The sequence below is a fragment of the Capricornis sumatraensis genome, chromosome 22 (assembly GCF_032405125.1).
Source record: "Capricornis sumatraensis isolate serow.1 chromosome 22, serow.2, whole genome shotgun sequence".
In the NCBI taxonomy this organism is placed as follows: domain Eukaryota; kingdom Metazoa; phylum Chordata; class Mammalia; order Artiodactyla; family Bovidae; genus Capricornis; species Capricornis sumatraensis.
The window spans coordinates 13,177,562-13,203,960 of NC_091090.1; the positions used below are offsets into that span (position 1 = coordinate 13,177,562).

Below are 26,399 nucleotides of genomic sequence, written 5' to 3' on the forward strand. Positions count from 1 at the left end.
GGAGAATGCCCATTAAGAGGGGCTTTTCCTCCAGGTTGCTGCCATTTCAGGCTGCTCTGAGGACAAACGGACCTTTAAGTGCCACTTAACTGCAGCACATGGGAGCGGCTGGCCCCACGTTCCACTCACCTCTCCTCAGGAGTTGCCTGGGAGGAAACCGATTCTCAGGGGTTGAGAGGTGACCAGGGCCCTGTTGGAATGGCAACATGCCACCTCTGGCCCAGCCACCAGCCCATAATAGCAGCTCCTGGCTCACCCGGCAGCTTGCATGTTGGGCACATGTGTGGCCACCCCCATGGGTGGGAACAGCAGGCACAACACAGCCACCACTGAATTATTTATTCTGTACATTGTTAGCACAGCAGAGAGAGCAACTGTGTCTCCAGGCTTCAATTAAAATATCAAGGCGCCCGCACAGTCTGCCCAGCCACATGCCCAGCTCCCACCAAAACTGGCAGGATAACACCTCCTGGGACACCACAGCGCCCCTAAGGCCAGCTCGACCGCCCTCCTGTGGCTCCCCAACAGCCAAGTCCAATTTCAGGACCACGGACAGTGGCCTCCAGGCTGCTCTGGGGATCTGCCCTTGAAACACCCAGCTGAGCTTTCAGGGCTCTAAGAGAGCACTTAGTAAATCAATGACCTGAAAGAGCCTTTCCAGCTCCCCAAAGCGGCCCTGCGACAACCCTCGCTGGATTCTCAGCCTAACTCCCATTCTCCATCAGCTCTCAGACCACCCCTACAACACTACAGCACATGCCCGGAAGGCTGGAGTTCAAGGCCAAGGCCCTCAGCCCAGGCTCCGTGACAACTCTAGGCAGGCCACATCACCTGCCTGGGCTCCAGTGTTTTCACTTGGAAAATGAGAGTGATGGTGACTAGCCTGTGGTCTCTGGGATTGTCACACCCAATGGAAAGGGGTTTTGACAAGGTACAAACCTTGGCCATGCCAGAAAAGGGCTTTAATTTCATATGGGTGGGTTTCTTCGGCCTTCCCACCCCATCCCAACCTGGAAAGCCCCGATTCTAGGGCACAGACTCAGGATGGAGGAAAAGCTGACAGATCCTTCAGGAGCTGGCTGGGTCACAAGCTAACTAGGTCACCCACGAGATTTAATTCAACAACCCCCGGACTAGAATATGAGGCCGAGTGAAATCAAAGTGGGCGAGCTGAAAAAGAGCAAGAAATTCCAAACACATGCCGCCAAGAGCTGTGGAATGAGCAGAGGCTTCGGGGAGAGACAGTGCTGTGGGTTTCCCCTGCTTTCCGGACAAGCCTGTTTCCTCACCTGTAGAACAGGGCCAGGACTACCAACTTCCCAGCCAGTGACTTACATCAGATAACCTACATGAAACTCCAGACACAGGGCCAGGGATGTAAATTCATCTATTTGTTTTACGAAGCACCCACGAGGCTCCAGGCCCTACAGATAGAACAGAGGAGAAGAGGGACACAACTGCGTCTCTGGAGCTGACACCCAAGTGACCAGTGCTGTCATCCACCAGGATGTCAGGAGAGCTGGCATTTGAGACGGGCCTTCGAAGCAAAGGTGGAACTTCCAAAGCAAAATAAAATGTAGCCAGAAGGTATCATTTCTTTGGGGAAATGTTTGGCAGTTCCTCCTAAATCTAATCCTTCATGAAGCCAAAGAGTCAGCAATCATATATACCAACATTTATAAATATGATATAAATGAACACTTGTGTCCACTAAAAGACATATACACAAATGTTCAGGAGAGTTTTATTCCTAATAGCCAAACACTGGCTTCAGCCCAGACACCCAGCAGGAGCAGAATGGGTAAATGGATGCTGAACTATTGTACAACGAACTATTGTTTACAATAGTCCCAACACAGTGGACTAGTACCGAGTAATGAAGAAGAGAAAATCACCAAAACGTCCAACTATGTGGGGGAATCTCACAGATAATGTGAGTGAAAGAAGAAGCCACAAACAAAAGACTGACTGTATGATTCTGGCTCCGTGAAGCCCAAAACCAAGCAAAACCAATCCATGCTGTTAGAAATCAGGCTTATCGATTAGCCTTGGGGAGAGAGGGATATGGACTGGGAGGGGCTCAGAGGAATGTTCTAGAGAACTGAAAATGTTCTCAATCTTTCTGTATCTTGATGCCATACAGGTATGCATTAATACATTTATAGAAGCTCATCAAGTAGTGTCTTGAAGTTTGTACTTTCCTGTGTATAAATTATACCCGATTTTTTTTTAATGTAAAGAAAAGATGGACAGCGCATTCTTCAGGGGCTGAGGGGACATCCGAAGCAGAGGCTAGCAGATTGTACCTGGTGGGGGAATTGGGGAGGGACCCAGGAGAAGCAGACTGGCAGGGGCAGGCGCTGGAGTCAAGGTGGGCAAGGCAGGCTGCCAAAGCAATGCCACCCTGGGAGGCCAGGGCTCCTGCCTTCTTCCCCATGCAGCCCTCGTGCCCACAGCAAATGGTGCCAGTGAGGTCCTCTCCCCTCCCTGCTGGCCTGGCCCCCTGCCCACCCCCTCTCTCAGCCACCACACTGGACTGCAACCCCAGAGCTGAATTTCCTGGGCTTTGGGGGTTTTCATCCTGAGCAGGAATCAAGCAAAGCCACAGTCCCCCAGCCTCAGGCCTGCAGTCAGCTGGGCACCTCTCCCCACCCTGAGTCCTGCGCCCACAGTATCCCATGGACACCTGGTTCTGCCTCCTACGCTCCACCTGCCACACCCACCTTTCCACCCGCCCCCCCAGAGAGCACCTGCGCACCTGTCACTCCCAGGATAACCGCTCCAATTAAGTAGGGCCCTCCCACCTCCTGCTTCCCACCACCCAGCACCCAGCCTTCCCCACCACATCTCCTGGTAAAGAGGGTCCACTGGACGTGCACAGGAGGCTCAGAGGAGGAGGAGGCTCAGAAACCTCACGCCCCACCCACCCCAGCCACACAAGCCCACGTGACGCAAGCCCACTGGCTCCTCTAGGCAGCTCCTGAGCTGGGGGCCAGGGCCCAGCTCGGCCCTGCCTCCCACAACCTGCTACCCGAGGCTGCATGGACGCCAAGTCAGAACCAGGCACAGGGCCGCCTCTGGGGCCACGCTCCTGGCCACCGGGCACCGCTGAGTCCAGCCTTCACCCCTCGCTGACAAGAGCGCAAGAAGTTACACACACACTTGCCCTCTGGCCCAGCAATCGTTAGTAGGAATCCCCCTACAGAGATGTGTGAAGCGGCCGATCATGAAGTCCCCCATCGAGGCTGTTTTATAAAAGTGCAAGATCAGAAACTAGCAAGGGTCAGGCCTGAGGAGACAGGAAGCAGGCAGGCAGTCCTGGGAGCCACACGCCATGAGCTCACCCAGTGGGGGCTGCGAGTGCGTGAAAATGGAGGTGGGGAACACGCGTGTGCACACACACCCCACATGCTGGTGAACGGTGCCCAGAACAGGCTGACACAGCAGCCACGGCCAGGCTGAGAGCTCTCTGGAAGGCACACAGGAAGGGGTGGGGCCCCAGGGGAGGCTGGGGCTGGGGTCCAGCTTGGGCCCCCAGGGGAGACTGGCCGCGCTCACACAGTGATGCCCTCGCTGACCAGGAGGCCACCCCGAGGGTGCTCCAGGTGCCCCGCAGCCAAACAGAGGCTCATTCAGGAGAGAGAAGCATCATCACAGGAGACTCTCTCAGGAGCCTCTCCCCCCGCACCCCCTCTCCCCTCATCCACCCCTCTCACCCCACCTGAGATGCTGGGGAAAGAGGCCAGGACTCAAAGTCAGGGGAGCCCAGCACGGGGGGCGGGGGACCCGCGGTCTGGTGCTGGGAGGAGAGAGGAGGGGGTCTGGGTCCAGGCCCAGGGGAGGGGAGAGGGGAGGCGGGGGAGGGGCTCTCTCCCCTTGAGTGTGGTGTGCTCTCCTAATTGATTTTGGGTCTGTGTCACTAGGGTACTTAGGACCATCTTAGAAACCACTTAAGCAATTTAAAATAATCAAAGTACTCAGAAGGCACTTAACATTTCCTCACACTTCAGGCTTCCCATAAACCCCTTCCAGCTGCGACCAAGGGCCTTCCCCCCGCCCTCCGCCCCCGCAGTCAAGAGCAGCCCCTGCAGGGAAGGCAGGTGCCTGGTCTGCCCCAGCCCCGCACCCAGGTGGGCAGCACAGCCACCCCCCACAGGCACGCCGGGCTCCCCCGCCCACCCCTCGCTCTCACCACCAGGTCTCTGGACACAGATCCCACTGCCTGGAATGCCCTCCCCTGCCCACCAGCACGCCCCCAACCTAGCTAACTGTCTCCTGGCTGGTGCGCCTCAGCTAGTTGTCCTCCTATAGGAAGCCTTCCCTGATCCACCCCCAGGCAGGTCAAGGGGCCCCTCTCACCCACCTTCAGGGCACCTAGCCTGCCCCCATTAGAGCGCTCATGTCTGTCATTGAATCACTGCCCATTTAATGCCCAAGCTCAGGGTTCTCTGCCCAGACTTCGTGTTTCTAGAGCATGGCACAGTCTGCACAAAGCAGGGGGCCCGGATGTTTGTTGGGCAAAACAAGGAATCCAAGCATGACGTCACAGGGGGCGTCAGAGGGGACACTTCTCTGGAGAAGCCAGAGCCCAGCCAGGCTGCGGCCACCCTGGACACACCACAGGCTACACCCTAGGGGGAAGGGCCAGCCTGACTGATTCCTCACCATCACCGCCATCCCCGTTTTATACACGAGGGTACCCCAGCTCAGAGAGACCCAGCACCTGGCCCAAAGTCGCACAGTGAGAACACGGCAGACCCAGGAGGGGCAGCTCTAAATGCAGGTCCAGGAAGCCCCCAAGGACTGATAAAATAAGACTCCACACCCTGAGTGTCTTCTTACAGGGCTGGCTCAGGCCCAGGCACCCCGGCAACACCTGTGTTAACAAGGCCCTGGGGATCCCAGAGGTGAGGCAGGCTTGGAAACCAGTGTCCTGGCACAGAATGTGGGAGCAATGTGGCAGCCTTGGGAAGAGTAAAAGCGGCATATTGCCCATGAGTCTGTAATTCCGCTTCTGGGTGAGACCCATGAGAAACTCCGAGAGCACAAGGAGACACTGGCAAAGAGAGTCACACAGAGAGGCCATCAGGAACTTGCCTAGGTGGCCACACGGAACAGACAGCGGGCACTGTCAGAGCAGAGAGCTATGCGGCGAAGAACAAAGCAAACCTTAGAGGGACCTCCCTGGTGGCCCGGTGGTTAAGAATCTGTCTTCCAACGCAGGGGATGCAGGTTCGATCCCTGGTCAGAGAACTAAGATCCTAAATGTCATGGGGCAACTGGGCCTGCGTGCCCTAGAGCCCTTGAACCACAGCTAGAGAGTCCGTGTGCCTCAACAAAAGACCCTGCGTAACAACTGAGACCCGACACGGCCAAATAAATAAACATTTTTAAAAACAGGAAAACTGTGGAGCAGTGTGACATTACTCGCCCCTAGAACACACACAGTATGATCCTGTATCCATCATCCTACCGCATGCAAAACAGAGCCAAGCACCGTTTATGGAGAGATACATACATATATGCGGGCTTCCCTGGTAGCTCAACTGGGCAAGAATCCGCCTGCAATGCAGGAGACCACGGTCAGTTTCTGGGGTGGGAAGATCTGCTGGAGAAGGGTTAGGCTACCCACTCCAGCATTCTTAGGCTGCCCTGGTGGCTCAGATGGTAAGGAATCTGCCCACAATGTGGAAGACCTGGGTTCAATCCCTGGGTTGGGAAGATCCCCTGGGGAAGGGAAAGGCTACCCACTCCAGTGTTCTTGCCTGCAGAATCCCCACGGACAAAGGAGCCTGGTGGGCTACAGTCCACGGGTCGCAAAGAGCCGGACACGGCTGAGCAACTCAGCACACATGCATGCATATATATATTTTTTCAAGTGCGCAGAAACTAAAGGAATTGCAAGCAGCTCAGCCGGGAGAAGGCTGGGGCTGCCTCTGAGGGGAGGGAAGAGGAGTGGGAGGAGGCGTAAGCGGGGACCTCGCATTATATTTGCAATTCTTTCTTTCTTAAAAGGAAAAGTTTTGACACAATTAGAGTAAAATATCAATATTTGACCAAGCCAGGGGCAGTTCATTATCTTATTCTCTATAATTTCCCGTATGCTTGAAAGAGCACATTATTAAAATATATGATGCCTGGTGAGAGAGGGAAATCCCTTCTTGTCAGACCCACATGAAGGGTGCCATTCATCTTTAATGAAATAAACAGGGCTCTTTGTACGAGCTGGGGGCATCCCACTTCCCTGCACCCCACTTTCCACTGGTCTCCTCTCTGAACTGAGCTAACCCCGAAAGCCACATCCCTCAGAGCCCCACCACCCAGGCCTAAACCTCAAATCTCCCACCTTGAATTCACTCCTAAGGGTTAAGCATCGCCGTCTTCCTGCCCCTCTGAGGGGGGCCACCCTGGATACTCTGGCAGCTTCCAGGACCTGACCCTGGTGGGGGGACGCTGCTCAGCCCGGGGGGTTGGGGGGGGTACCGCAGGCACCCCTACTGCCCAGCAGTCCTGGCACAGGCCAGGGGGACCGAGGACGAGGCTGCCTCTCTTGACTGTGCAGACCTGACGGGGGCATGGAGGGCCGTCAGGCCCTCCCCGCTCTGCCCCGGGCAGGGGTGGGGCTCACAGGGCTCCGGCCCTCCAGACAGCTCAGCTATGATGGCTTACATCTCCCTGGGTCCTGGCCCTGCGGCCCCATCACTGTCCTGGCGCTGAGCAGAGCAGCCTGGGGCCCTTCTTGGCACTGCAGGGAGAAGGCGAGACCCAGGGAGGAGGGAGGTGGGAGGGGAGAGGAGGAAGGGGGGAGGGGGAGAGGAGAGGAGGGGAAGGGGGAAGGGAAGGAGGGGGAGGGGCAGGGAGAGCCACCAGCCTCACCTCACGCATGTGCACAGGGCACCCCCCACCATGGCTACAGTCCCTCCAGCACCTCTGGGTACAAGGCCCGGTGCTGGCCGCTCTGCTGCTGCTAAGTCACTTCAGTCGTGTCCGACTCTGTGCAACCCCATAGACGGCAGCCCTCCAGGCTCCCCCGTCCCTGGGATTCTCCAGGCAAGAACACTGGAGTGGGTTGCCATTTCCTTCTCCAAGGCATGAAAGTGAAAAGTGAAAGTGAAGTCGCTTCAGTCGTGTCCAACCCTCAGCGACCCCATGGACTGCAGCCCACCAGGCTCCCCCATCCCTGGGATTCTCCAGGCAAGAACACTGGAGTGGGTTGCCATTTCCTTCTCCAATGCAGGAAAGTGAGAAGTGAAAGTGAAGTCGCTCAGTCGTGTCCGACTCTGACCGCAGCCTACCAGGCTCCTCCATCAGTGGGATTTTCCAGGCAAGAGTACTGGAGTGGGTTGCCATTGCCTTCTCCTGCTGGCCACTCTACAGCCTTCCAACTCATCGCAGAGACCAGAAACTAGGCTCGGAGAGGTTATGTGCCCTGCCAAAGGTCACCAAGCAGTCTGTGGCCAAACCGGGATATTCCCCTCCAGAAGCAGGCCCACACGCGTATGCCTGGCCTGGTCTCCCCTGGGAAGGACGAAGAGGCAGCCCTAGTCACCCGCAGGCCGGCAAAGTGGAGCCCTGACCGTGGCCAGGCCTACTTCCAAGGAAATTTCTGCAGCTCTGTCAGGGGCGCCCTGCGTCAGGGGAGGGGAGCCTGCGTGGGTCGGGCATGAGGTGGGTGGGCGTCCAGGGTGGGCGCAAGGCTGGGGGGCGCGTGGCCAGGAGCAGGTGGGCTTGGCAGCCGCTTCCAGCTCCTGCCTGAACCACATGCCCGGAAGGAGACCACCCCAGGTCACCTGATGAGAGAGCCAGAGAGAGTCCAGAGGGGACCCGGAGGGAGAGGAGGAGGACATGGACGAAAGCAGAACAGACACAGTGAGGCAGAGAGCCGCACACAGGGACAGAAAGAGGGCTCAGACCAAGGGCGTCCCTGCTCCCTCCCCCAGCAACCAAGGCCGCGCCTGCATCTCATCCGCCCAGCCCAGGGCCTCCGAGCCAGGGGCGAGCGCAAAGGTCAATGGGAATATAGAGTAGAATGTGCCTTCTTTTCATTTTCTCAGTCATAAAAATGCTAGTTTAATAAATTGGGGGGGAACTGAAAAGCACACAGCTCATTCCAGGATGGGCAGGGGGCTGTGTGGTGGATTCAACCCCTCAGCCCCAAGAGCCCCGCCCCTGCCCCGGGCAGGGCCAGTTCCCCAACACCTGGTCCCAAGGCTGGCAGGCTCCCTGATTTGTCTGTCTGTCTTCAGGCCAGGCACTGGGGATGAGGGGATGACCGGGAGAAAACCACCCTAATCCTGCCCTCGCCATGCTGGTGAACTTCGGGGAGACCCCCAGTGTACCCCAGGATTTCAGCCCTTGGGGGCCAGGAAAGCCTTTGGATATTGAGTCAGGACTTGGAGGAGTCCGACTTTGCCCATCAGACCTCAAGAAGGGCATTCGAGGAGGAGGGCCTGGTCAAGGCATAGTCACGGAAGTAGGCTTTGGAAAGCCTGGCCCAGGATCCAGGAAGGCCCAGGGTGGCAGCCTGGACCCTGGGGAGTGAGCTGAGTGCTCCTGCACAGAAGGCTCCAGGTAAAGGACCAGGTCGGAGCCCACTTAATCACAGGCCCTTCGCTCACAGAGAGGGCAGCCAACCACCTAAGGTCACACAGTGAGTCAGCAGCAGAGCCAGGCCCAGGACACAGGCCCCTGAGGTGTGGAAGGCTTCTGGTAAGGGGACCCTCAGCCCTCCCCCGAGGGAGCTGATGACACCCTACCATCCCCCTCACCTAACAGTGTGAGAGTCGGGAGGACCCCAGGGCCGTCTCACAGGGAGAGCTGGGTGCACTCACCAGTCATTTCTCAGACAAAAGCCAGTGACCTGCCCCTCCACCCCACAGAGCCCTGACCCTGCCATGGCTCAGCCCACACATCCCCCAGAGGCCCCTTGGATGCTGACAGCAGAAGAGAACAAAACTATTGGCCCTACTGTGCGCCCACCATGCTTTCCTCTGCCCGTTCTTATCACTCAACATCTGCACCCTGAAAGGTAGTGACTCTGCCCAGTTTACAGATGGACGGTGAGGTCCAGAGAGGCTGAGTGATCCGGGGGCCAGGATCTGAGGGGCCCACTGTGTGGCTGCCTCTAAGGCCATTGCTGTGGGCTGACCCTCATGACCAGGGACTCAGCTAGTATCCAGAGTCTCCATGCCAGGTCCCGCCCTGGGCACTTTCTGTGTACTCCTCGCGTAACCCTCATGAGGCCCTATGAGGTGGGGGCAACAAGGGGCTCCGCCTTATAGACGAGGAAACTGACGCACAAAGAGGCGCCTCTCACATAATGAATGGCAGGGCAGGAGTGTGAACCCGGCCATCTGGCCCAAGGTACAGGCTTTAACCACTGACTGCTACTTCCCCTGAGGGTCCCCACCTGCCTCCCTCTAGTCTCCAGCTCTGTTAGTCCTCAAGCCAGCAAGGGGTGGGTGAGGGGAGCAGGGAAATGCAGGGGGAGGAGTTGGAAGAGGTACCGGGGGCTTGGCAGCGAATGGCAGCAAGGGAGAGCCCAAGGGAGAGCCGAGGGGAAGCACACGCCTCCCACAGGGAGGGCTCTGTCCTTACCTCTGCTCCCCATCGCCTCTGCGGCTTCACAGGGACTGGTCAGGAAGCACCTTCCTGTCTTACAGGTGAGGGAACTGGACTCCTGAGAGAACCAGTGACTCGCCAAGACCACCAAAGTCCTGGTGCCCCCCCTCCCACAATACCCTTCATAGACAGAAGGAACAGGACATGGGTTTTAGAGCCCCCTTGGTCCTCCCCTCCCTGCCCCCCAGCTCGCTGCATCCTCCTGCTTGAGCTCCTGGGTCAACAAAGCACAGTCTTGCCCCAGGGCCTTTGCACTTGCTGTTCTCTGTACCACTCTCTCTCCAGATAGCCATAGGACAACCCTCTTCACTCAAGTTTACGCACAAATGTCCCCTCTTCAAAAAGGCCACCTCCTCAGGTCCACACTGCTATATTTAAAACGGATAACCACCAAGGGCCTACTGTATCGCACATGGAACTCTGCTTAATGATATATGGCCGCTTGGATGGGAGGGAGGGTTTGGGGAGAATGGCTGAATCCCTTTGCTGTTCATCTGAAACTATCACAACATTGTTAACCAGCTATACCCCAATACAAAATAAAAAGTTTAAAGAAAAAAAAAAGTTCACCTCCAGCCACCCTTTCTCAATGGGCACTCCGCCCACCACGGCTCTCCAGCCACTTCCTGGCTTTGTCCTGCAGGGAACTGCTCCCCTGACAATTACACACCGAGGCGTTTCACCTGTTCCCTGCCTGCCTTCCCTTCAAACACGGAAACCCTCAAGGGCCAGGCCCCCATCTGCTTTGTTTCCTGGTGGATAAAGTTGCTAAGCGTGGCGGTTCTCCACCTGGGTTGCACCTGAGTATCAGCCCAGGCCCCATCTCATAGCATTTAAACCTGAATTCCTGCGATGAGGCTTGGATACCCCGGGTATTTTACACTCCCCAGCTGATGCCAATGTGCAGTCAGATGGAGACCACCGTGCCAGCGGAGCGAGGCCCGGAGGAGACGCTCAGTACAGATTCAGCGAGTGCATCAATGAACGAATGAGTGAGTGAATGGATTCTTTTTTTAAATACATATTATTATTTATTTAGCCACGCCAGGTCCTAGCTGCAGCACTCATGATCTTCACTCTTCGTTGTAGCAGGCAGGATCTTTTTTTTTTCAGCTGTGGCATGAGGAATCTTTAGTTGTGGCATATAGATGGGATCTAGTTCCCTGCCCAGGGATCAGACCCGGGCCCCCTGCCTTGGGAGCAAGGAGTCTTAGACACTGGACCACGAGGGAAGTCCGCAGTGAATGGATTCTCCCACATGGGTCAACCAAGGTCCAGATCAGGGACAGGGAGCCAGAAACCAGTAGTCAAGCTTGAGTTTCCCCAGGTTCAGCCCCTCCACAGTGTCACTCACCTCCTGCAGCACATCTCCAGCAAGTCGACCCAGATGCCCTGAAAAGCCTCCGCTCACTCCTTTCTATCCCTCATGAGCCTGTTTGCCAGTCCAGCGGTCAGGGCTGAAACCGTCCTGCTTCTACCCCCAAACTTCCCATATTCAGACAGGTCTTGCAACCTGAGGGTGCACCGGGGAGGAAGTGGGCTCTAGAGGGCTGCAGGGTGAGCAGGAGCGCTCCCTGGAGAAGCCAGACGGCACAGGAACACCAGACACGGAGGCGGGCTCAGAGGTCTGTCCAGCGGCCTGCCAAGCCTCCCTACAGGTTTGCAGCTGCAGACCGGGCCCCAGGGCTCCTCAGCAGCTGGAGGCCCGGGAGTCCAGTGCTCCCAGGGGACTATGATGAGCCGCCAGGCTTGAGAGCTACGGGGCAATGCACCCTATACCGCAGCGCCCCACCCACAGGGAGTGGCAGCGCAGACAGAACTGGCAGCCCGGCGTCAGCGCCGCCTCCCGCCCTCCCCCGCCGGGGCTGTGTTCCCTCTCCTCACCTAGCTCCCCGCTCACTTCAGGCCTGGGTCTGACCCTGGCTCTTGAGGCCCCCTCTCCAGACTCCCACCACAAAGGGACACCTAGGATTTGGGGGAAGGAGATTCTGTAGCAGCAGAAGGAGGGCTGGTCCTCCCCCCAGGGAACAGCCCCTGACGTCACCCTCAGCAAGTGACCCTCAGGCCACTTCCCACGCCTCCTCCCCCTTCACCCCTCAGTGTCATCCAGCCTGCTCTGGTAACACCAGCACGGCCTAAGCACCTGCTAAAGGCTCTGCCTACATTATCCCTGCTGCCAGATGAGGACCTGCACACTCCTTTACAGATGCAGAAACTGAGGCTCAGCAAGGGCTGCACAGGGAGCGTGGGGCCAGGTCTCACCAAGCCTACCTGATGGCCAAGAGGAAGGGGAGCAGAGTAGCAGGAAGGTAGAAGTGGTGACAAGCGGCACAAAGATGCAGCCGCCGGGGCTCCTCCCCGAGCACCCCACTGACTAGCCGGCGACCTCGGGGAAGCCACTTAGCTTCTCTGCGCCTCAGTCCTGCATCTGTAAAACGAGGATAAACACCACACGCCTACCCTGGGTAGGTGCTGTGAGGACTGGGGCAGACCCTGACGCAGGAAGTGTGCTGTGTGAATGCTGGGATTACTGTACCCCAACAACCTCTTCAGGAGAACCCCTCATTCACTCCTCACACATTTGCGAAGCAAGATTTCTTAGGACAAATCTCTAATAACAGCCAACAGCAGGACACGGAGGTACGTTTTAACAGGGAACAAAACCTTAAGTGAAAGGGATTCCATAGAAGAGCTGGAGGTATTTGGAGGGTGGAGAAGCCCCTGATGCTGGAAAAGACTGAAGGCAGGAGGAGAAAGGGACGACAGAGGATGGGATGGTTGGATGGCATCACCAACTCAATGGACATGAGTTTGAGCAGGCTCCGGGAGACGGTGAAGGACAGGGAGGCCTGGCGCGCTGCAGTCCATGGGGTTGCAGAGCTGGACGTGACCTAGTGACTGAACAGTAACAACGAAACCCAACCAGGTGTCCTGTGCAGTGTCCCCGGCTGCTCAGGTTAAAGAATCTGCCTGCAGCGCAGGAGACGCGGGTTCGATTCCTAGGTCAAAAAGATCCCCTGGAGAAGGAAATGGCAACCCACTCCAGTATTCTTGCTTGCAGAATCCCATGGACAGAGGAGCCTGGTGCGCTACAGTCCATAGGGTCGCGAGGAGTCTAACATGACTTAGTGCCTAAACAACAACAAACACATCTAGGTGGCCCAGGGCTCACCACAGTGCTGGGCTCTGGGAGGCAACGGTGGGCAGTGACTGGACCCCACAGCAAGGCGAGCTCAGCCACACTCACCCTCACAGCCAGAGGCTCACGCAGGCTCTGCAGACCAGGCCACCCTGCTGTCATTGCAGAGTCTGGGGAGACCTGGACGTGCCCTGCTCTCCATGAGTCCATCCAGCTAAGATTTCCCGAGGGCCCCCATGGGCCTGGCCTCCACTGGGGTCCTGTAGGTGCTGCTTACAGGCCAGCAGGGCTCCGCTGATGGCGTCTGTCTCATCTCCTCAGTTCCGAGGGCGTAGCTCAAGAGCAGTCCTAGACAGTGTGTACGTGAACAGGCAGGGCTGTGCGTCCATAAAACTTTAAGGACGCTGAAATTTGAATTTCACATAATTTTCCTGTGTCATGACTTGTTGCTTTTGTTTTTTTTCCAACCATCTGAAACACGGAAACCATTCTCAGCTCATGGGTCGTACAGAAACAGGCAGCAGGCCAGAGGAGAAGCCAAGAGAAACAGGGAAACAAAGAAACACGGGCGTGACTATAAACTGTGGTGAGGGTCGTGAAGGGGAAGATGTGAAAATGAGATTGAATAACTGGGGGGTGGAGGGTGTTCCTCTGAAGACAGTCCATTTAAGCTTTAGGTTGAATAAGAAGGATCAGCATCAGAGTAGGAGGAGGCCATTACAATGTCCCGCTGTAGAGGGGAAAGCAGGTGCAAAGGCCCTGTGATGGGAAAACAGCCAGTGTTTTCAAGCAACATAAAGCAGTGGGACGGGTGCAGAGTGCACCCAGGAGAGGCTGAAAGATGCGGTCAGGGCACCAGGTATCTCAGGGTCTCTCAGACTGGCCAGCAGTGTGGAGGCTTGCATTTTAATCAAAGAGCAACACAAAGCCAAGGAAAAGTTTAAGTGGGGGTGAGCTTGTTGGATTTGACCTTGAGGAAGATCATTCTAGCCACTGAGCAAAGATTTGGCTGTGGAAAGACCTGTTTGGAAGCAGGGAGAGGAGAGAGAGGTTTCAGCGGGGCCCAGGTGAGAGAGCATCCGTGGCGGGGAGTCCCCAGGACACGTTCAAAAGGAGAGCCCACAGGCTGTGTGACAGCAAACAGAGGGAGGTCAAAACGCCATCAAGGTTTCTGCCTGGGCCCTAGAAAGATGAAGCTGTCTTCACGGCAGACAAGCAGGCCGCGGGAGACAGGGCGGACTCTCTCCAAAGTTACTCCTGCTTGTGCAACGCAACATTTTGAAGACACAAAAGCCATGTCCTCAACAGAGCATCGGTATCAGCTGAGCCATGTCTCCCCTTGGCTGGCCGGGTCAGCCAAGCACCCGGCAGGCAGCTTTCCCTAACACACTGTCCTAGTGTGTCTCAGTCGTGTCTGACTCTCTCGCGACCCCATGCACGTAGCCCACCAGGCTCCTCAGTCCGTGGGATTTTCCAGGCAAGAATACTGGAGTGGGTTGCCATTTCCTCCTCCAAGGGATCTTCCCAACTCAGGGGTTGAACCCATGTCTTCTGCGTCAGTGAGCGGATTTTTTACCACTGCACCACCTGGGACGCCCAAGCACCCCAAACCCTCACAGAGCTTCCATCCCCAGGAAGGACAAGCCCTCGCAGTCCAGGCTGGCATGGCACACAGAGGACCAACGTCTTGCATCCGTGATCCTGGCCCGGCCTCTCCTAGGAAGCGGGGCACTTGCCCCCGCCTGCTGGCAGGCATCCCCTCCACCCTCTCTCCTGCCGGCCCCTTCCTGCCCTCCCTCGACGCCAGCCCTTCCCTAGTGCTCAGGCCCCGCTGTGGCAACAGCAGAAAACCCTCATTATGGGCGAGTTATGCTGGCCGCTCAGGCTCCACACTGCACAGGGCCTGGCAGATGGTGGGGCCCCTCCAGGATCAGCCTCAAAGGTCACCGTCTGTCCCTGCCCACCCAGTCCAGCCTCTTCCACGTCGACGGAGTTCCTCATGCTGACTTAAAGTCCGGCTACAAGCTGTGCAGTGACATTTCCTGCGGGCTGACTGTGTGCCAGGCACCAACCAGGCAAGTCTTTTCTGGACATTAACCCTTAACTCCTACACCTGGCTGAGGAGACCACTATCACCCTCATTTTACAAAGGAGGAAACTGAAGCACAAATAGGCTAAACGATTTGCCAAGATGGCAAAAGTTGTCTGGCCCCAGTGTCCAAATTCTTTTTTTTTTCATTTATTTACTTATTCGGCTATGCTGGGTCTTAGCTGCAGCGCTGGGGATCTAGTGCCACAGCCAGGGGTCAAACCTGGGCTCCCACGTGAGGGGTGCAGAGTCTTAGCCACTGGACCACTGGGGAAGTCCCTCCAGGGTCCAATTTCTTAATCACCATGCTAGCTCATATTCCCATCTTCAAGCCTCAGTTGTTTTTTCCTCCATTTCAAAAATGAGGAACTCAATGCAATTATTTCTGGATCCTTCTGAGCTCTTATAGGGTCAAGGATTCGAAAACTGCTTTCTTCCAGGGCACTTTCTATGTTCTTTCTCCTCCCAGAAATATTGCTTTCAGGAAGAGATCGGATTGGCTCATTCATACTATGCTGTAAATGACTGATACAGAGATTGGATGTGGTGGACATGGTGAGGTGACTCTGGTGGCACAGAGGTTCAAACCCAGACCTGACTGCTTTCAGAACCTGTCCCCACAACATGCCACACAAGCCACTTCCTCTGGGTTAGGCTCTCCTCCAAAATGTACTCCTTACCTCCATCAATATTTCCTGTCCTAGGAGAATGGAGCCAAAATGAAGATGAAAGTGGGGTTGGGAATAGAAGGGCAAAGGATACAAGCTGTCAGACCTACAGCTCCCCAAAGTCAGAGCTCCTGATCCCGAATGAAGGCCTGGGTTCGAGGCCCACGTCCAGCCCTGTGGCTCTGCAGAGGCAGTCTGGGACCCGGCCCCCAGCCCTGGCCTGTCATTCAATCAGGGCTCAGTGTCCACTGCTGTCGGATGCAAGCTGCCCCTTCAAGCTCTGGCAGGCGTGAGTTTTGTTCATACCCTGGCCCTGATGGAACCCTATGAGCATTCTCCCAGCCGGAAATCACCCTCTCTGAGCTGTGCACCAGAAATCTACCTTGTGGAGGAAGGAGAGAGCTGTAAGCACAGCCTCTGGGGGAGTTCCCAGCAGGCCCCACTAATGGCCTTGGTGGAGTGGGCTGGGCATGGCGGTGCCCTCTGAAAGAGACCCCTGGCCCGGCAGCTTCCCCAGGCCCAAGAGGCCCCCCCCTCACCCTCTCCTGCTCGAGGCTCTGCTCCTGACCTCCCTCCCCAAAGTTCAATCTTTTTGCCTCTGTAAATGGCTTTTCAGTTTCTCGCCCAGCCTCTCATTTCTATCAGTTTAATTATTGAGGAGCCCTCTTGTCGCCAGCCTGGAACATTAACACTGTTAAAAGGGACCCAGGGACTTCGGACCACAGCCAGCTGTCTCTTTCTGGCTCTCTCCCCATCCCCTCCACCTCTCCCCCACTTTCCTTTCCCAAGAGCCCCTCTGTTCCCCCCTTCCTTCCCCCAAGCCTCTCCCTCCCAGTCCCGTCTCAGTCTCTGAGCCTGGGGGGTCTCCTGACTCCCACTCCCACCCGCTTATCTCCCTGTGATCTCAGGAGGTGCAGACAAAACAGAGGCCACGGCCACACTCACGTGTGACCGGATGGTCTGGGGAAAAGGAACACCCAGGGTCCCCCAGCAGGTGAGGCCCTTTGGCCCCAGGTGTCCTCACCAGAGACCTTTCCATCCTAGGGGGGATCAGCTCAGAAGTCGCAGTCCACTCCCGCACGGGACCTCCCAGAACCCGCTTCAAGGCCTGATGCTGACGGTAGCCCTTCTTAGACCATTTCTCCAGTGACGCCCCTCAGCTCCTTTGATCTCTCCCACCTCCCTATAAAGTGGGTACTGGCTCTCCTCTGGGAGACAGTGGGGAGGGACCCTCACCAATGTCCTAGCCCCAAGGGCCTGATCGCGTTGTTTTAACATTTTTACAAAACGCTTTTTAACATTTATTTGTATCTGTTTTATTTCATTTGGTTGTGCCAGGTTTGGATTGTGGCACATGGAACCTTCCATCGTCTTTGCAGCATGCAAAATCTTTAGTTTTAACTTGCAAACTCTTAGTTGTAGCATACGGGATCTAGTTCCCTGGCCAGGGATGGAACTGGGGCCTCCTGCATAGGGAGGTCAGAGTCTTAGCCACTGAACCACCAGGGAAGTCCTTATAAAACACATTCCAAAACACCCAGAGTCACCGCAGCAGCCCCACCTGTGGTCTGGCCTTCTCATAGGTGGGGGGGCTATGCCCACTCAGATAGGCAGGCCTCTGCTCCATGACACCTGCTGGCCCAGGTCACCGTCCCTCCCAGCCCCGGGGCAGGCAGGCTGAAACGATGACTCAGCTGGCCCAAACCTCAGTAGGCCCAGGGCTGGGACCACTGAGCCCTGCTCCCTCTCCCCTCTGGGTCTGTCCTTCTCACTATAGAATCGGGCAGAGGGGCTGGACCAGGTTCCCAGTTCCCACCCTACCAATGAATGACCAAAGGCAACACTGCTCCCCAGGGGTTGTTCAAACTGTCCACTGCCAAGGCAAAAGTTTCCTTCAAGTCTCCTTCTGCATCGTGATTTTGCATCCTTCATGATGCATTTGTTTTTAAAATTAAAACAGCGTTTTCATCCAGATCATTAAGCAAAACCAGCACTCCAGGAAGAAGGCCTCAAGTCAAGGGCTGCACAGCACCCATGGCCCAGACCAGCCTGTGGCAAAGTTCCAACCCTGCTCCGCTAGACAGGATAGCCAACATGGGACACTCACACCACTGACCCCACCTCTACCCCAGCCTCCCCAGAAATGCCCCCAAGTACTACTGCATCATGGGACTGGGCAAATGGGTTCCAGAAAAGGCCCAGGAGAGAGGGCTCCAGCCTCAGCACTTCCCACCCTGCATGAGGCCAAGAAGGCTCTCTGTCCACTCCCTAACTCTGGAGACTTTGAGGAGACAAGGAGCCAACTCCAGAGGCCAAGAATCTAACATGAGGGTGAAGGAGGGACATAGAGGCTCCTTTTGCGCCTCCCTTCCTCCCCCCTCATCCTGTTCTCTTTCCCTCTCTTTCCCTCTCTCTCTGTCTCTGTCTCTCTCTGTCTCTGTCTCTCTCTGTCTCTCTCTCTCTCTCTCACACACACACACACACACAGAGCAAATGAGGAGGCTCCCAGAGAGGAGCGGGCATATAATTATTGGTAAAATGCTTGTAATGTTTTTCTCTCTACCCGGTAGCTTTCAGTTGTTTTAGCAGCTTAGCGAAGCACTTGGCTCCAATTGAATTGCAAATCAGCAGCTCCTGCCCCTGGAAGAGAGGAAGGGGGGCGGCAGAGAGGGGGCAGGGAGGGACTCCAGAATGGAGAAAGGTGTGCAAGGAAGAGGGGCAGAAGGAAAGGAATGAGCCGGGGAAGCTCCGTTGGGGACCCAGGGCACCAGAGATGGGACCACCCGTTCCTCCAGGCCTTTCTCATCCACAGCTCCAGTCACTGTGGGCTGAGAGCTAATGCCTCCTCCAAAAAACCAGGACACATTTTCTAACTATAATCCTGAGGTGGAGCGGGAGGGCCACACGGGGCTTTCTCAACTACCCAGAGGAAAAAAACAGATCTTTCTTGGGAATTGCAATTATTGGAAAACAATGTCAAAACAAAAGTCTTGCTTCTTCTCCCTGGCAATCTCCAACATTCACACTTCCAGTCTGTGTCTATCTTTTAACCTGTGTACCTTTCTATCTACCTATATTTCTGTCCATCCATCTGTCTGGGGCTTTTTTTATATCTCTGTCCGCCTGTCTCCTCCTCCCTCCTGTTGTTCAGCAGCACTTCCTTTCCCTCCTGGTTCAGAATTCCCCGCAGAGGAGCAGAGTTGATCAAAAGGCTGCCTGCAGCAGGTGCTGTTTCAGCACCACGGTCAGCTCCACTGAGCTGGGACCTTCTCTCAGACCACACGTAAGTCAGCCCCAGATTCTCACACACCAATGTGGGTACTGGGGAGCAACACACTCTCTCCCTGGGATTCAGGAGGAGAAGAGGAGAAAGGAGCTGGGCAGGCACTAACCTTGAAGAGGCGAAGGATGTTGGCCACCATGATGGAGACGGAACTCCCGGAAGCACCAATGACACCCACCACGCGCTCAGGTTTGGTGATGATGGGCGGGCCACCACTGCCACAGCGGACCTCCGTGCCGTCCTTCTCGATGAGCGCCTGCACAAAGGTCAGCGACTGCTCCAGGGCATGGGTGTCCCTGGAGCAGGTGTCCAGAATGCGGGCGCCCAGCGTGATGTTGGGCAGCAGGTCCGGGTCATTGTTGATGCGGTCCAGAGCAAACAGCATGGCCTCCAGCCGGTGGATGCCCTTCTCCTTCTTGAGTTCTCCACAGGCCTTGCCCTCCGAGCCCCGGCCGTGCACTGGGAACAGGCCTCCCAGAGTGATGTCCCCGTCTATGCGGATGGAATTCATGTGAGGGTGGCCTTTGGGCTTCCCCAGGGAGGAGGGCACCCAGGGCCCGGCAAAGCTGAGGAGCAGGCAAAGGGGCAGCTGGGCCCACCACCAGCCCCAGCCCCTCTTCCCAGGCATCTCGGAAATCCCTAGAGGCCCATGAATGGCAGGCCTCGCTCCTAGCCTTGGCGGGCCCCAGGCCCCACGGCCTGGACGAGCATGGGCACAGCGGCCCCCACCGGTCTCTCCAGGGCAGCTTCAGCAGCAGGGTGGCTGAGGGCGGCCAACGGGCAGAGCCGTGCTGGTGTACCTCGGCCCCTGGCGACACTCAGTTGTGGGACAGGCTGCACTCGGACAGCAGGGAGTAGCTGGGGTGCAGCAAAGCTCTGGTCTTGGTCCCCACGTCCTGCAGGCCTGTTCTCAGTGGATGACCATGAACGGTGGAGAGTGCTCCTAGCTGGGCAGATCTTGGCATCAGGGAGAAAACAGCTCCAGAGCTCTCCTCTTACCAACCTGAGAAAGAGAGAGAGAGAATCAGAGAACCCGGAGAAGACATTAGCTATTCGCATCTTTCATCAGGAGCCTGGGAGCAGGAGATGCTGGAGGTTGTGGTCAAAGACACCACAGACCTCCTGAACTTGGCTTCCTCTCCACCGCTGCTCGACTTTGGTGCAGATGAGAGAACTTAAGGCAGAAACTGGGTCATGTCTGAAGGTTTCTGGTGCCCACTGCCACCAGACCAGAGGCCTCAGAGAACATACCCCCAGGGGATCCCCGGAGACCTAGGAAGAAGAGGGATCTCCTCTCAACAGGCACCCACAGGAAGGAGCAAGCACACAAAAACCGGCCCCGCTGGACACAACCCATTTCAGAGATGGGAACACTGAGGCCCGAAGCAGGAGAGCACTTGGCCCAAGTTACACAGGGGGCGAACAGCAGAACACCGCCTGAAACCCAATGCCCGGCCCCCAGTTCTGGAACCAGACACACAGGCTCCTTGAGGACTCGGAGATGAGGAAAGAAAGCAGGGCCTCAGAAGAAGTCAGGCTGAGAGCCACTCAGTCTGTAGGCCAAGAGAAGCTGGGGCTGGTGGAGCTGGGGAGGGTGGACCCTCCATTTCCGCCCCAGGCGCCCTGCTACCCTGCCAGAGGGTCAACCCAGCGGAGGCTCTTTTTCTCTTGCTGGGCCCCCTGCCCACCCCAGGGGTCTTTATATCTCTCCATTTCTCTTTGCCACTTCCTCTCTCTAAGAGCAGGCTCAGGTTCTGCGCATTACTATGATGACCGTCATTATTATTGTTGTTGTGATTAAATATTTATCTGCGAGGGGAGAGGAGAGAACACCAGCTCTTCCTCATTCTCATTGCTAATCTGGGCTAATTTCCCCAGGGCTTCCTTCCCGGGGCCCAGCCTTCCCTCGGTGCCAGTAACTTCCCTCCCCTCGACTTGGGAGGCCTCGGGGAGAAAGGCTGAAAGCTGAGTCAGGGCGGGGTCCGGGGTGGGGGGCGACCTCAAGGCCCCCTTCCCTGTGCATCCGTCAAATGAAGACCAGCAGCCGCTCACCTGATCTGTACCTCGGTCTCCCCAACCATGTGAAAGAGCCTGTGTTTGGGTTGGGAGGCTTCTCTGGAGACCTGGTCCCTCCATGAAGACCAAGTTGGGGCTCAGAGCCACCATCCCCACCAGAGGCTTCCAGGGCTCTGGAAAGGGCAGGGAAGCATGGGAGACCACCCCCCAGGTGGCCTTGGCTCCTGGGCTTCTCCAGCAAGCGCCTTCTGGAAGCTCACCTCACATCTCGCCCCTCATCCAAATGCTGCCCCCTCCATTAACTCCTCAGAGGCCAAGAGGAGGGCTGGTAATTCTCCTCAGCAGCCTTCTGCAGGTGAAGCAGTCTCCCAGAGGGACCAGGTGACTCCCCACTCAAGGCGGGTGAGGGCTCAGATCCAGCACCGGTCACGCCGAGAGCGCCTGGGGAGGCCGGCAGGAAGCCAGGACCCAGTGACCTAGGGCTGGGGGTCAGCGCTCTGGGGAGGGCTGAAGATCTGTCAAAATACAGGCGAGGGGCAGCTACACCTGTGCGGACCCCTCAACAGCACTCACACCTCCGTGAGAGTTATCTGAGGCCTCTCCCAAGTGGCACTGGGGAGTGAGGGGTGCTGTGGGGTGCTGGCTGCCAAGGCCGGTTCTAGGCAATTCCGACAAGAAAGAGCAGGAGTCCCGGACCACCCTGCAGTTCCACTGCTGCCCTGCTGGAGGCCACACTTGTCCCCCAGGGAGTCCTCAGTTTCAACATCTGTAAAATGGATGGGCTGGAGTAAGATGCAGTCCGGAGGCCATCCTGGCCCTGTGGGGGCATTTCAGTCACCACCATGAAGGGAGGGAGTCACCTACTAGCCTGCATCCAGTCAAGAATGTGGGCAGGACAGTCCACGATGAAACACGGCCTTGTCCGAGTGTCAACAGTACCCCATAGAGAAATAACAGCAAAAGACGACACAGCACGGAGCACCAGGCACCGGACAAGCACTCTGCCTGCACTGTCGCAGGCAACACATCCCTATGAGCCAGGTGGGATTTTTAGCCCCATTGCACAGATGATGAAGCTGAGGTACCAAGCCTCACATGGTGAGACAGCCCAGGAACACAGAGCTGGCATAGCACCCCACCCCTGACCGCCCCACCATGCTGGCCTGCCAGAGGGCCTCTCAGGCCGTGCCCAGCTCTGGCATCCTGGGAGGTCAGGGGTGGTTTTTTTTTATTTCAATAGGGGGATTTGGGGCATAGGGACAGGCAGCGAGCGAGGCTGCAGCAGGGCAGGTTCAGGCTGCAAGACCCAGTGCACAACAGCTCCTGCTGGCTGGGCCTTCTCAGGCTTCCAGACCCTTCATGAGGGATCAGCACTGGCTTCTTCTTGAAACCCAAGCACCTCCGGGCTGAGCGGAGCCCAAACATAAGCAAATAGACACACACACAGACACACACACAGACACACACACACACACAGATACACACACACACACACAGAGGCAGGAGAAAGGAGGCATATGTGGAAAGGAGGCCTCACTGAGGAGAAAGGCAAGTACTTGCAGGATGAGAATTGAGGCCCCAGGCCAGTCAGAAGCCCCAGGCCGCCCTCCACCGACTGGGTCCCCGGCCGCCTGCAGCAGGCCCTCTGCAGCCCTCGGTCCCACCAGGCCTGCCTTTTCTGAGCTCCTCCAAAACCCGGGCAAACCACCGCCTCTGTCAGCCTCCCCTCCTTCCTTTGATCCTGCATAACAGGCACCAGGGAAAAGTAAAAATACCTGTGAGTGAAAGGAGCCAGCAGAACAGAAGCTGGGGGAGGGCAGGGAGGGGTGAGGAGCCAGGCTGATCCGCCCTCCCCGCCAGGGCTAGGCGCTTCCCTCTGCAGGGGAGAGGGCAGCCCTCAGACCACCCCACCACCAGGTCCAAAACAGCCAGGAAAGCTCAACTCTGGGGCAGCTGGAAGGGTCCCTCCTTAGGTGCCCAGGTGAAATCCCCAGGATGGCGGCAGGTACGCCCGCCCGCCCCCAGGTGAGGCTCCTCTGGGTGCTCAGTCTCGCTCCCCCTCCCCACTCCCCAGACTCTGGGGCACCTCCTTCTGTGGCACCTGCCAGATTCTTCAGGGAGGGAGGAGGGCCACAGGGTAAAGCAATAGTTCACTGGCCGGTGGGCATTTTCCAGAACATTCTCTTCAGCGAAAAGGGTGGGAGGTGGGGTGCTCAGCAGATGGTTGCAGTCTACCCCACTCCAGCCCAGCCACCCCACAACCCGAGGGTCTCTCTGACGTCTGAGGAACTGGCCACCCCCACCTCTTCCAGGCCTCAGCAAGAGGGACTCCAGGCTTTTCTCCTGCCTAACCTCAGTCTTTCGTCTCCAGCCAGGGCCTGGGCCAGAAAGAACCACAAACCACAAACCAACAACCAGAAAAGCTGCTGCAATTTACTAAACTCCAATTTAGTTTTCACCGAGCTGCTTTTGCTTCTCCGGAAGCAAAAGAAGAAACAGACTTCTTTCAAACATGAAATAAAGGACAGCGGCACAGGAAAGGACCCTGCACTTAGCTCCCAGGGGTGGGGAGCATCTTCTTCCCTCCCCGCTCCTCCCCCCGGACGACGTGCTCAGGCTTCCGGCTCCTCTGCAGGCCAGCAGACCAGCCCCTATTGTTGAGCGGGTAGAGAGCCAGGCCCAGAGAGGGTCCCGCAGGCTCCCCTGGGCCCCCAGCGCCCCCACCCCACCTTCCTGAGCCTCCGGACCTGCAGCGGCCCCTCCCTCTCCGCTTGCCCCCATTCCCTCCAGCACCTGCCTGGGCTGGATTCACTTTGACCTCTGCAGTGCCTGGCCCAACCCAGGTGCTTGGAGAACTTGGGGACTGTGAATGGATACATGAGATTGGGATTGAACCCCCTGAGCTGTTTAGATGCCTTGTGGCCCACATCTTATGTTTCCACGGAAGGAGGGGCTGGGGCTCCACTCCTCACAGGGAACCATGAGAGAGAACCTGAGGCCTCCCCCTCCTTCCTCCACCGCCTGCCGCCGCACCTCCACGGGAGTGGCCCAAATCACTGCAGGCCACTTCTGAGGCCCCCCTATCTCCTGTCCCCATGGGGAGCTGCAATGTCTGGGCAGAGGTGAGGTTTGCTAGACAGTCTCCTCTCAAATGGGCAAGGCCTAGACCCTGAGAGCAGGTCATCAGAAGTCCGTTCCACCCCAGCAGCAGCAGCAACAAACCTCCACCTTTTTGAGTCCCTGGGAGAGGGGATGCTCTGCTAGCTTCCTCAAACCCCAGCAGCGCAACCCTCTCCCCACCTGGACCACATCTGGGGGGACCATGTCATCCTCACCTTGATGTCTCTGCACCCCAGCCTGCACCACGCTTGGCGTCCCCCAGCCGGGTGTGGGGACGTGAACGGATGATCCCTGGGCCCTTCCCACCCTCCTCTCCCAGGTAATCTATTTCTAGATGAACAGAAAGGGCAGCCCTGCTCGCAGGCACTCGCCCAGCCTGAGCCATGTTCTAAGAGCAAGAAGGAGGCCACAGTGGGGGCGGGGGCCCTTTTCCTCCACGGTTAATGCTGTAAAGCCTCTCTCGGAACGTGGTTATCTGGCACTGATGAGCCTGGGAGCACGTCTGGGGCCACATGAACAGCATCACCTTCATCTCTGCATCCCCAGGACCTGGCTCAAGGCTCAGAACACAGGCAATTCTCCATCAACAACCAAAGGCAGGTCCCTGCCCCGAGCCAGCGTAGCATCACCCTCACCAGTGGGGACCCAGGGCAGGGGGTGGGGGTCGGCAGCAGCATTCCAGGTCCACAGAGTGGAACTCAGACCTTGCACTGAATTCTTGCAACTCGCTTATATGATCAGGTGTGAAACATAATCCCTGACCCTTCAGTTATGCAACGTGCCATCCGAGTGTGTACCAAGTGTGTACTGAGCTCCCGCTGTGTGCCAGACTCTGCTCTTGGCACTAGGGAAATGCTGGGAGTGAAAACAGATACAGACACCTGCCCTGTGAAGCCCACATCCAGTGGTGGTGCAGGGGAGACAACAGATACATCTACACACAGACGGGGATCAAGGGCTTATGAAGAGACATGAGGCAGGCGAGAAGAAAGGAAATGGCGGGGCAGGGGCTTTGTGAAGGAAACGACAGTCAGGGAAGGCTTCTCAGAGGAGGTGGCATTTGAGCAGAGACTAAAAACAGGAAGGGCATGAATCATGTATCTGAGAGAAAAGCATCCCAGGTAGAGTACAGCAAGTACAAAGGCCCTGTGGTGAGCACACAATTAGCAATCATTGTTCAAGGAACAGCAAGGAGGTCAGGATGACTGGACGGCAGTAGGAATGCGGAGAAGCAGGAAAGGAGGTCGGGGGGGCTCCAAGCACCAAACCAAGCAAGGCCTGGTGGGCCATGGTATGGATGCAGAAAGCAGGGCCCACTTTGAGCACAGCAGGCAGGGACTCAGGACAAGAGAAACCAGAGGCTCCACGCCAGCCACCTGCTCAGGCCTCAGCAGTTCGCATCAGTTGGAAGGCTAAGCAAGCATATCTCATTGGCATTGGGGCCCACCAGTTCAGCCCAGAAAATGCCCAGCCTTTTTTAAAAAATATTTTTGGCCATGCTGCACAGCATGTGGGATCTTAGTTTCCTGACCAGGAATCAAACCTGCACCTCCTGCTTTAAAAATGCAGAGCCTTAACCACTGGACCACCAGGGGAAGCCCCACAAAATGGCCAGCCTTGACCGTCCCCCTCTCCCAGGGCAGAGGGGCTAGCCACCAGCTCCTGCTTGCTTGGTGTCTCCTACTGCAGCAGCCCCCACTTCCAAGCAAACCCTCAGACCTCTCCTTCCCACCTTAACCCACCCCACCTCCTCTTGCCAGGACCACTCAGCTTTCTAGCCCAGTGCCCAAAGGGGCAAGTATCTTTGTTTGCAGCTGTTGCTATTGAGGGCTTCCTGCTAATGCTGTTTCTTCCTCTCTCCTCCTCCTTCCGGTCCCCGCTCCCGAACCCCGGGGCACTGGGCTGGGAAGCCGGCGCCCACGAGCTGGCGAGTCCATGTCCAACTCCTCCCGCCTCGCATAGCCACAAGCAGAACCACGGTTGTGGGGGAGACTCCCCTCCCTAAGCCACCCTGAGGTCGAGCATGAAGAAGAGGACGTGACATCTGAGCAGTGATCACCCACCAGAAACTTCAAAATCCAGGTCAAGTCCCCAGCCTTTACTTCTATATCCAAATCTAAAAATAACCCTGTAGTGATGTGGTGTGTTTACTAGAAGTCACGGCCCAGCCAGGACGCGGGTCCACGGGCTAGTTTCTGTCCCCCAGAAGGACAGGGTGGTGGCTGGGTGGGTTGAGGGTGGGGGGCGGGGCAGGACCCAAACCTCCTGATCCCCGCGGGGGTGGCCCAGCCTCAGACAAGCAGCCAGCTGAGTTCTCTGGGGGTGTCGTCAGAGCCCCCACGTGGCTGGGGCTTTCTCCAGGAGAAGAGGGAGGCTCAGGGGACACCGCAGCCTGCCCATCAGCCAGGCTCGGCCCAGAATGGCCCAACTGTCATCATAGGCTGGCATTTCCCAATTACCACA

At 57.0% G+C, this 26,399-nt stretch overlaps 1 protein-coding gene across 2 annotated transcripts in view; it reads right to left on the bottom strand.

Moving 5' to 3' along the window:
• The window catches only part of GRM4 (glutamate metabotropic receptor 4), a 102,903-nt gene extending 83,475 nt beyond the window's left edge, over positions 1-19,428 (bottom strand). For both annotated transcript variants that reach the window (XM_068960479.1, XM_068960478.1), the window contains exon 1: positions 18,910-19,428. In XM_068960479.1, coding sequence (XP_068816580.1) covers positions 18,910-19,428 — 519 coding nt within the window. The remainder of the gene's footprint in view (positions 1-18,909) is intronic.
• Positions 19,429-26,399: the final 6,971 nt, after the last annotated feature.